Source organism: Phoxinus phoxinus (genome assembly GCF_949152265.1).
Source record: "Phoxinus phoxinus genome assembly, chromosome: 16".
Taxonomy (NCBI): domain Eukaryota; kingdom Metazoa; phylum Chordata; class Actinopteri; order Cypriniformes; family Leuciscidae; genus Phoxinus; species Phoxinus phoxinus.
The window spans coordinates 28,368,742-28,380,978 of record NC_136891.1 but is presented as its reverse complement, the minus strand read 5'-3'; the positions used below and the strand labels follow the sequence as shown (position 1 = coordinate 28,380,978).

The following is a 12,237-nucleotide window of genomic DNA, read 5'->3' as shown; positions in this document are numbered from 1 at the left end:
TGGCTGGACGGAATGATGGAATGATGGACGGATGGATGGATGGATGGATGGATGGATGGATGTATGGATGTGTATGTATGTATGGGTGGATGGATGTATGGATGGCTGGATTGAATGATGGATGGATGGATGGATGGATGGATGGATGGATGGACGGATGGACAGATCGATGGATGAATAGATAGAAAGAGATGGATAGACATCTATAGACAGATGAGCAACCACACTCCATTTATAGCTTGACTATTCTTCAATCATTTTTCAAACAATAACTCACAAGGTCACATAATCAGACAAAAATGGTTATGGCCTTATAGATCTCCAAACTTTACAGCACTTTCAATAAACGTATGATTTGGTGACAGTATAGCATGTGCTGTCATCAATACTGCATGTGCTTAAGAGCCCAAGGACAGCCTGAGGCGCTACATAGCCTCCTCTCCCCCCAGATCTGATCCAAGACTCTAGGAAAGTCTGTCCACCGCCAAATACATGCAGACCCAAGCACATGCTTACGTACACTGACAAAGTGCATCTAAACCCACTGCAAACACAAAAGAAGCTGACACAGACTAAAGATGTCACACAACCAGACAAAACTAGTTATGGCTTTATAGATCCTCAAACTTTACAGCGCTTTCAATAAATGTATGATTTGGTGACAGTATAGCATGTGCTATAATCAATACTGTATGTGAGCCCAAGGACAGCCTGAGGCGCTACATACCCTCCTCTCTCCCCAGATCTGATCCAGGATTCCAGGAAAGTCTGTGTCTACCACCAAATACATGCAGACCCAAGCACACACTTTACACACACTGACAGACAAAGTGCATCTTGACTGCAAACATGAACACAGACCAACATACAGTACAAGACACAAACCTATCTTTGGTACTAAACCCCAAAGCACATGCAAATAACATGCAAAGCAATCTAAAAAACATCAAAGCGTCAACCAAGGCTGACTCAATACAACAGGTCTTCTCACCACACTGTAATGAGTCACCAGTGTGAAGGAAGGCTTACAATTTAACATCACATGACCACAAAATGCTGGGAAACAAAAAAAATCAGAAGCAGCCAACACTGAAAAAATGCTATTGAGCTTACAGGCATGGATTCAAGAGGAACTTTATGCAAAATCTCTCTCTCTCTCTCTTTCTCTCTCAATAAAAAAAGTAGTTACGAATAAATGGAAGCCCATTCTTACATGGAGAGAGTCTTTGGCTGGTCCTTACAAGTGCTTGTCCCTCTGAAGTCCCGTCCCATTTTGAACAATGTCCAACTTTACAGTCCTGGACCAACTAAGACCACTGGCTTCCAGACCACATTGGAGAAAGAAGGGAGAAGAAAAGAAAGACAAAGTAAGATGAACTGACAGCCCAAGAGCCCAGTATAAAAAGAGGGAAATGTGGGAGGGGAGAAGAGGAATAGTATGGAAAGAAGCAAGTGTGGGTTTTTCGGTTGACTGGAGAAAAGGGCAAGTTGATTATGTTTCCGTAAGTGGAATTTTAAATGAGAGGGAAACTTTCCATTAACAACAGTAACAAAATGCAATTAATTTCATTTGAGCCCTCAGGCTTGTGGAGCACTAATGATTCAGAAACAGTCCACAGGAACGAAAGTGACTCCACCATCCTAAAAATGGTAAGGGTGAGGGTGAGATCCAATAAAAAGCATTAGTTAGCATAACGTCCCCAAAGGCACTGAGGTGGAAGATATCTTAGTCGGTTAAATAGAGGTCATTTTGGGTTGCTACCTCCGAGGAGCGGAGAACAAAAGAATCCTCTAACCAAATAAACAAACAAACAAACGCATACACAAAGACGGAGAAGTGCTCGACACATGTCTTCTATTGAGGCGAATCACTGACAAGAGGCTTTTATGAATGACAATGAATAAAGAGCTGCTTATGAATGCCAATGAGAAGGTGAACTGTGAATTCAATACATCAGTCACTTTCAGCAATTCAACACTTTCATATCCAGTTCAATACCTTGAACTGTGCTTTTCCAAACCTTCAAGTTACCTTTAAATAAGTAAGGGATAATGTAGAGCGAGGCGGTTGTTATAGCGAATACAACCCCGACAGGCTGATCGGGACCCCGATGTGAAGCGGAGCCTGAAGGGGTTGTATTCGCTATAACAACCGCCTCGCTCTACATTATCCTGCTTATTACATGGCTACCTACCAAATAAATCAATAATTTTACACAAAATATTGATTTTAAAAAGTTTATTGATTTAAAAACGATTTTATTGCTTCCGTTAAAAAACACCGTGTCCATGGCAACGCTCTGTTTTTCATGGCAACGGTGTGTTATACTATCAAGAAATAACAGACCGCATTCTACATTAGAATTCAACCTAGCCATGTAATAAAGCCATCTACAAATGAGTCCTTACTGAAAATGTCCTTTAAATCTAAAGTCTGAATGTCTGGATCAATATTCTAGGCTGGTCCTGAAAACTGAACAACATTCTTTTTAACCAATAGGGTTTGGTTTTGGCTTAGGCTTAGAGATGGGGATAGGGGTTTGAACATCATATTTATCACCCTTACCACTAATTTTTATCATGATTCCAAGCATTAAGATGCGGTCACACTTACAGGTGCTTGGCGAAATTTTTGTGATGAAGAATTTTGCCAGATAAACTTCCAGTGGCCAATCATTTTCCCAACTCAAATCTGCAGGCAGACTCATAACTTACCAAGAGAGCAAAACAGAAGATCCACAATGGACAATTATAAAATGATCAATAAAAAGAGGCTTTTTGGAAAGTGGTTATTTGGGGTTGGTTTGTTTGCTTGCTGATAAAATAGCTTTGGATCTTAATTTCAACGTCACTATTCCCATATTTCATTCATGGCACTATTGTATCATCTAGACCCGCTTCCTTTAACATGTGAAATTTTGCCCGGCAAGGATAAATGTGACCACACCTTTAAGGTAGGGTTTCAGGAATGTAGAAAGATCTGGGACTTGGCAGAAACTTAGCAGCTTGGTTCATGAATATTAATGAAGTAACATTACTTAACTACCGGCCCTAATTGATTAGCTGAAAAGTAAAAGGTGTTTTCACAGTAAGATGGCTGCTCACTGTTTGCATCATGCAACAGTTTGACCTGCTGGCTACAGTTTCTTTTCTTTTTTTTCATACTGCTACCAGGTAAAATAAAACTTTTCTCAAAAACAGTTATAATAGTGGCTACGCCCCTGGTAGTATTAGGGTGATAATTGTTTGAAAGCAATATTGCCCCAGGGCCAACAAAATGTCCTACTTGGCTAAATTGCATTGTGCATCTTCCACATCTGTACCACCATCCTAAACTGTATTAAGAAGCTCAAATCTTGTTAAGACCACTACTAGCTCTGAGGGTGGTTTTCTCACCGGCTCCTGATGTGTCCCTCCATTTCTCCCCGCGGCAGCACTTCAGAGCAGTGTTCGGCAAAGGGACAGGAGACCATCAGTTTATCCAGCAGCCTGTGCACCAGCAGGCTGGACTTTCGGCAGGTCTGCAGCATCAGCGGAGTGCGATCCACCGGGCAGAAGTCGCTCTCCAGTAGGAAGTTTGTCAAACACTCTTGGCAGTAAGTGTGCCCACACGGGGTGTCCAGGGGCCGGATCAAAGGCTGAAGGCATATGTGGCACATGAGGTCATCGTCCACCTCCTCTTTGTAGGTATATTCGTGGTTCTCCTCTTGTAGGTGGCGTTGTCCACAGACATGGCATAGGTCAGGAGGAGGGGAGGTGGGACTGATTCCTGTTGCACCGCAAACAGGCATCGCCACAGCACCCGCCTCTTCCAGATCACTCATTGCGTAATGGCAGGTATGGTGTAAAAGGTTGAAGCGTTACTGATTCGTCATAGTTTTGTTGTGCCAGGTTGCGTTTTGAGCCATCCACCTGTAGGATCACATAAAAAAAGAAAGAAACGAACTGTAATTTATTGCAAATAGGTGTGTCCACATGATAATCTTGTTGGCTGTGTTTGCTGGAAAGGCAGGTCGCACACACACCCAAAGACACAGTCTAGCAAAAAGAGGCCAGCAAAAATGTTTTTTTTTTTACTTTCTGTCTGTTCTTCATCGCTCTTACTCTATTTTTAATTCCCTGAGTTGGCAGAAGGATGAATATCAAACTGATCCAAAGCTCATTTTATATTCCACTGGCAACAGAAATATCAATATTGCACCTGAGATTCTTAATAAACCCGGTTGGAGAAGAAGAGGAAGATATAATTGAAAGTTATACAGTGGAAGTTTTTAGCATGGTCACTCAGAGAACAGCCATTTTGCTAGCATTATTCTGGATGTTTCCAGAACCTGAAGTATTGACGTTTAGCAGCTGTTTCTGAACTAGAATTGTGTCCATAACAACCTCAGTAGGGCAATTATGCCTGGGTTCGTGTGAGCCTGTCATTTAGTAGTGAATTGTTTGTGTGCGTGTGCTTGTATGTTCCACATGTAGTTCACATACAAGATTAGCTTTATTTTAAAGGAATAGTTCACCCTCAAGTGACTATTTTGTATTTTTTACTCGCTTTCATGTCATTCTAAACATGTAATTTCACTTTTTTTCTATGAAACATGAAAGTGGACTACTGTTATGATATCTTTATGGTGTTTTATTGTACTTTTTAGAGCTTATCAGCCGTTTCTCTGCATTTTGTGCTAAATGAATAAATGTTCCACAGGGGAAATAACAGCATACTGGTTAAGAACAACATGCATGTGAGTAATACAATTTTAAACTTTATCTTGTGGTCAGGAAGTCCTTGCATAAGACTGAGTGTGTCACCACACCTGTTGTAGCACACACAACCAATTCACACGGCAGAGTTTGTACGGTTACAATGGGAGTGTGATATTATTACAGCCATCAAATTTTGTTTGGGGTGTCTCACCGAGTACAGTCTCTCCTCTGAATACATTTAGTGTACACTTTCACAGCCTCCATCTTTCTGTGTGTTTCAAAATGGCTTGTTTGATTTTGTGAAGTCACCCACTGCTGATTTGAAGAGGAAACCCTTGAACGACAGTGAACTGCAGGTGAATGCATGAGAATAGCTTTATTGTCTACCACCTTGTAATCTGATCTGAGCTTAACCAGAACTATATAAGGACACGCACACACTCCCACCCATAAAGGAGTGTGCCCAAGGACACAGTTTTACCTAGCAACCCTGTGTTATCCGTAAATCATCATCTCTTTAATGATCCTTCAGAGTGACGATATGGCTTGAGTGTGCTACTACGTTGTATTACACACACACACACACACACACACACACACACACACACACTCACTTTAACCCTGCGGCTCTTATTCAATTGGAATTTTCCATTTTCTTTTGTCTTCCCGCATTCAAAGGCACTTCTATTAAAAAATCCATTGTCCTAAACAAACAGAATGACAGGACTTAATAGTTGCTTGTTTCATTTCACTCTCCTTTCTTCAACTCTGTCTCTTTCTCTCATATTTTCTCTAGGGAAGTAATATTGTTTCTCAAGTGACCTTTGATCCAGAGGAAAGCAATGGTAAGTGTAGAGAGTGTTAATGACATTCAACTGCACAATCAAACATACACAAGTTACACACACATACACAGCATTTTTTTTTATCTTAAATCCAGTGGGATCAGTGTTTAATGACTGAAAATGCTGGAAAATATCCTTCAATAAATGGTTTTATGGAAGAATACACACAGATACACAGAATGTTCAATCATGGTGTAATGTTGTGCCTAATCAGCCATTTCTTTAAAAGATCCAGTTAAAAATTGTCTCGCGTGTTGTGTGTCAGCATTTTTATATCATTCAGCACAGACAAATACATACTTTCCCATCACGCAAAGTGCACAATAATGCACCACTGAAGGAATAAATGCAAACGCAGAAACAAAAAAAATATAAAGTGGGACCACTATTGTGAAAATGCTTCCATATGGCTTTTTTTTTCTAATAAAATCTCAGCTCTGTGATTCCACCTGTGTTTCTGATATAATAGAAAGAATAAACATGCTTTAAAAAAGGCAGCACTCTGAGATAGGAGGCAGCAGGGTGGATCTCTCACTCTCAGGCCTGCTGTGGATCTGTCTTTGACTTCACCACACTTTGTTCAGACATGTTTGAGCAGAAAATTCCACCGCATACCTAAATCTCTGGATGCTTTCATTACAGCCTGAACCCCGAATGAAGAGTTATACAACATATAAATGATGATTGGTGTGTTTATGTTTACGCAATAAATACTAAATGAAAATCAAGAATTATATCTATAGAAAATGTATACAATTTATAACAAAAAATATTTTAGATTGATTAATTAAGAAATGGTATTAAAAATAAGAGAGTTGGTGATGTATTTTATTTTAAATTATTTTATAAAATATAATATATTGTTTGTAAAATCTATTTGGTAACAGGGTTGAATGGTTACATAATAGGCTAAGGAGCCTTGAGGCTCCCCTTTGATTAAACATTCAACTGTTGAATCATATACTGTAGCTAATGAATAATGCAATAAAACCATACAATGATTAATGCAAATATAATAACTATTCAGTGGAAATTATGGATGTAAATGAGCACACACACACACACACACACACACACAAAATACTCACAAAATGACAGAATTGTGTGTTCTGGGTAAGTGAGGGCATAAGAAAATTATTTTTTTAAAATTTACTATTTCTCAAAAAAGACATTTGGGAAGAAATCAGTCTATTTGAGAAATGAGGCTACATGTTTCTGGTATGTCGGAGAGGATCATCAGAATTCACTCCAAAGAGTCTTCCAGTGTAGCTTGGGTAGGGTTACATAAGTGTTCATATGTTAATGTACAGTTCACCCCCACCCTTTGCTTTTCTGTATCAACCCCTCTTCCTCTTCGACACCCCTCTCTTCCAACACGCTTTCATTCTGTTCCTTTAGGTTCTTTTCTCAGTTACCCTGTCTTTTTTTTCTCACTGATGTTATTTATCATGGTATATATACAGTGGGGTTTTAAAAATAAGTATATTTTCTTTTAAATAATATTTTTAGGCCTATATTTCTTATTGAATTAAAAAATAAATGATTATGTAATATGAAACATATATATATATACTTACAACGTTTTTAACAATAAAATTACAAATTACAATATTGAATACCGGTACATTTCTTCCATCTAGGAGATTACTATAATTTGTATGGATTGATGTTTTATACTCCATATCATGTCATATCACACCTACCATACAGTCAAATTCAAATCCAGTCAAATCCATATACAGAGATAGTGAGACCACAATTTCCCATTTTCAGCTTCAGCTTCACACACACACACACACACACACACACACACACGTGACATGCTGTTGGTTTTCCCTGCTAAACAGCTGGTCGTCAAAACTGCTGATACAAACTTGCTCTAACCAGAGAATGATGATGATGATGATCAATCTGAGTTAACAGTGTTTACACTACAAATATATGAACATCAACACCTGCACCATGCTCACACACATGCCTCCATATGCACAAACACACACAACTTTTCACAGGCATTATGACTTCAAAGGATTCATGTTGGTTTCTACACAAAGAAAGTTTCTCCACTCTGTGCTGAGTCAACAAGTACAAGCTTATCGAACAAAAATCAGTATCAGGTGATAGTTACGAGCAAAATGTGCTGAGTAAATACAAACTAAGACCGGTGTAGTTCTCAAGCTTACCTGAACAGGTAATCCAACCGCTCCGGCAGAGGGAAAATGAGAAGGGGAGAGTGAATGAGAGAAAGTAAAAGAGAAAATAAAAAGGACTTTGTCCCAGTGGCCACAAGTTAAAAATTTGCCTGATGTCTGGTATTAGGCAGGCTCTGGTATGCTCTGCAAGTTGTCCTGGTGGTCTTCAAGAGAGAATTTCAGTCCAGGGCCCCCCCGACCATCCTATCATGCTCCGGGACGCCAACTAATGACGCACACATGCACACACACCTGATACCGGAAGTGAGAGAGAAGAGGCAGAGTTAAAACGGTAGGCAGGTAAACAAGAGAACTGCCCCAACCTGCTCTGGTGGGGCTGGAAACTGGTTTACACACACATATATACTGTACACACACACGCGCGCACAAACACAGTATTACTGTATAACTATAATGTATCAATAAATACATTACATTATGCATGAACACTAAACAATGCCAAAAAAAAACAATCTATTACAACATACAAAAAAAGGTAAATGCACCAGCACAAAACCGAATGCACTGGCAGCGTGTGGCAAGCTGTGACATGCCCCTGAGAAATCCTTGTACACAAACCTGAACAAAGTGCTTTAGGAACCCTAAACACTTCAATAAAGCTGCTTTTCACTATCCAGAGGCACACACCCATCCAGCGACATCAGGCAGAGAAGAACGGATGGGCTTTTCTTGGGATGTGATGTTTGTGTGGATGGGGGTTACCTGCACAAAACCGCCTATATATATTCTTTTGTTTGCTTTACTTTTCATTGCTCAGGAAAGAGTGTGTCATAATGTGTGTGCGTATGAGCTTGTGTGATTAAGACAGGCTGTATGCAGGCTGAGGGCAGTTTTAACCCCTCATCCTCTGTAAAGTTTTCTCTTCCTGAGATACATCAGCATGATCAATTCGCAATTCTAGTTTGAGTTTATCTCTAGTTTTTGTAATAATAAACAACACATCCTAAAAACAAGTTAGTAAACAAATTTTACCATAACATGCTAAGATAACATGACAGATAAGAATATAATACAAATATGTATTCAAATCATACAAACACACAATACACAAGGAAATCACCTAATTATTGGGACTTTTTATGTTGTTCCTAATAAATCAAATGGATTTTGAAGTGAGTTTAGTCCAGGTTTTAGAAAGGGAAAACATGGGATCAAATTTTAAAAATACTACTTGTTAATTTGTTATATTATTAAAGTAAAAAGTATTATCCTTCAACCTAAAACAGCGAGTAAGATTGGCATAATCAAATATTTAAGAGCCGAGGTCAAACCAATATTTTACCTCTATAGTTTGTTGGTCAAAATTGAACAATAACAGATGTAAACACTGTAGCTACCATACAGTATTTTATTCCAGAAATTAAATAAAAATGTTAAAAATGTAGCAATTGCCAGTTTTGTATGTTATTCCACATCAAAATCATCAAATGCCAGTTTTTTTTTTCTTTTTTTCTTTTTTTTCAGTTTGGAATGAAGTCAATTGAGGTGGAATGCACTGCATGTTCAGATCTGCACCTGGGCCCCAGGTTTCACATTGAATATCAGCAAGTCTAACAGTAAATATACAGAATTAAAATTTTCTTAAAATATAAATGATTACAGCAGAGCAGTGGTGAACTCTCTATATATGGGCATAACTGATCCTTAAATAAATTAATAAACATAAATCCCTTTTATTCTCATTTATCTATTTTCAGATATTTTCAATATTTTCAACTACACCTTTTTCTAAATCAATTTCGACATTCAGAGTTAATTCCATTTTCAATGTCAGATTCATCAGCAAATTACAGTTTTATATTTATACCTGGTGGGTTTCATCTAATGACCAGCGTGAAAGAAGTTCTGTATGACATGTCATTGCCAAATGTATTAAATATGAAAGGAGGTCTGATTCCTCCAAAGAGGTGTGTAGGCTTACTGTATATCCATATCCGCAGCTGAAAAGAATCAGAAAGAACCAGAGTGTGTTTTTGCAACTACATGCACATGCATGTTTAAATGAGACATGTCTGTTTGTGTGTCATGTTGTAAATATTTAGACAGTTACTGGTCTCTAAATCATGCGAGAGAGATCACAAGTTCAAATTCTGTAATTACTGTAAGTGTTTCGCTTTATAGCGTATTTGTTTGTTGGAAGTTTGACACAAATTGTAAATATTACACTAAAATATGATACTAGAAGGCATTTTCTTTCATGGCGTGTCTTGATTTGAGACTTCTGGCTACACTAGCATAAAATCAAGTGAAACCAGATCCTAAACCAAATCCCAAATTCCAGACTCCTGACCCAGGCCTTGAATGTAACCAGAGAAAACAAAGGAAGCCTGAACGGATGGCAAAGATTGTGGTTTTTCCACATTCACAAAATGCATTGAAATAATGCAAAGATAGCTTATGATGATAAGAGCAACAGTGGAGTGTAAGAGATATTAGAACAGAGACAATCAATCAGCTCTCTGACAGCTGTACGGGAGCCTATAACTGACCAGATGTTTACAGAGCCGTCTGCTTTGATTAATGTGAAATCAATGGAGTACTTTAATCCACTTATTCTGAAATTTGATTCTGGATTATATAATGCTGCGTTTATGTACTCTATTTCTTCTTCTTCAGATAAGGCACCTAATGCCATGCTCTTGTGCTCATCAAGGCTGCATATATTTGATCAAATAATACTATTGTTAAATATTACTGCAATTTAAATTAAATATATTCTATTTTGTCATTTATTCCTGTGATGACAACGCTGAATTCTCAACATCATTACTCCAGAGTACAGTGTCGCATTCTGATACGCTGTCGCTGAGGAGACGGTTTTTAATATTATTTATCAAACTTGAAAATAGTTTTGCTGTTTAATATTTTTGTGGGATCCATGATGCAGTTTTTTCCAGGATTCTGTTTACCGGTAATATAAAGTTCAAAAGAACAGCATTTGTTTGAAATGGAAATCCTTTTTAACATTATAAATGTCTTGCATCCTGTATTAATTTTTTAATTTCTCAACAAAAAAAAAAATAAATACTGATTAAAAGGTGGCTAATTCGTTCGAATTCTCGTACGATTTGTCTTAACCCACGTGATGGGTAGGTTTAGGGGCGGGGTCAGGGGTAGGTAATTCGTGCGAATACATACGAATTTGGCAACTCGTAAAATATGTACGATTTAGCAAAAAAATCGTACAAATTCGTACGAGTGAGGTCGTATGAATTGCTACGAATTAGCCACCTAAAATTCATTCGTACGAATTTCTGTGAGATCTACTGTAAACGGTATATTCGATTTACTGTAAACGGTATATTCGGTCCCCTTACACTAAGCCTCCGCGTCGATGACAGATATAATGCACTGACTGAACGTGAGCTAATCTGATTAATATCAACAAACAGAAAATACATTCTATCAAACATTATTAGGACAGTGTATTTACGAGTCGGCAACTTACCAACATCTGGCACACGTGATCCTCTGCGTGAACTCAATGCCAAATATCGCGATGTGTTCGGAATGAGACTTCTTCAGCGCGATTTTCTACTGATAAAATATAATTTTAAAAATATAAATAAAGCTTCCCTGGCCGAAATAATAACATTAAAAGAAATACATAAACCATGATAAGATCTCGTGAATGTTGATTACAGACACATTAAACAGCCACAAAATGGTATTTATTACCTGCTCTGTCCTGTCAGCGCGTTTTTTTTTTGTTTTTTTTTCTTCCTGTCAGCGCGTTGTCGTGTCCTCTCTGCTCCGCGATTTCACTGCTCAAACATAGCAACAGAGTAACTAAAGGGAGCAGGTCTCGGGAACGGTCAATTAGAAACTTCACTAAACATGCAAACCAAGTAAAAACTGTGAATGAGCAGGACTGTGACAGTGAGGCTCACAGCCTATCTTGTGTAAATGGCATATGCCAACATAATGCATCAATAAATTTTTTTTTTTTGCACTAAAACGGAAGTTATTGTTGCATTGTTACCGTTAAGTTGCAACATATTATGAGCTGTCTGTCAGCATCTGTATCATTTTCTGCTAATAAATTGCAAATTGTGGCATGTTGCAAAGCAGTCCCATCTCTTGTGTTTTTATGAATGACGTCAATGACTAGTCGACGTCGACTCGACTTTGATGTTATAACAGTCATAACAGTACTGTATATTAATTCCCCCAAACCTACCCTTTTTGAATGATAATAAAACACTGTTTAGTATGTTTTTGGGACAGGAAGTGTCCTCATAAACAATGTTTACGTTATAATACTCATGTCATTATACATATTTGTGTCCTCATAAGCCATGCCAGATCACGCACACGCACACAAACACAGACTTGACAGCACATCCAGGCCAACTTCATTTGGTATGCTGTTTTATCCCATTAAAAATGTATAAGCGTGTTTGCGTGTACAATAAAATCCGCTTTTATGGATAAATCACTGCAGATTGTGTATTAGTGGTCAACTTAATATCCACTTT

General features: G+C 38.1%; 1 protein-coding gene across 4 annotated transcripts in view; it reads right to left on the bottom strand.

Annotated features, from left to right (window-relative positions):
• The window catches only part of lnx1 (ligand of numb-protein X 1), a 41,014-nt gene extending 32,562 nt beyond the window's left edge, over positions 1 to 8,452 (bottom strand). Inside the window, exons 1-3 of one of the 4 annotated variants that reach the window (XM_079583566.1) lie at positions 8,318 to 8,452; positions 7,730 to 7,990; positions 3,397 to 3,912 (exon numbers count right to left, since the gene is read on the bottom strand). In XM_079583566.1, the coding sequence (XP_079439692.1) occupies positions 3,397 to 3,824 (428 nt within the window). In that variant the 5' untranslated portion in view covers positions 3,825 to 3,912; positions 7,730 to 7,990; positions 8,318 to 8,452. Of the gene's footprint in view, positions 1 to 3,396; positions 3,913 to 4,912; positions 5,044 to 7,729; positions 8,013 to 8,317 lie in introns of those variants that run through there. The other 3 variants (XM_079583565.1, XM_079583568.1, XM_079583567.1) reach the window with 3 other exon arrangements.
• Positions 8,453 to 12,237: the final 3,785 nt, after the last annotated feature.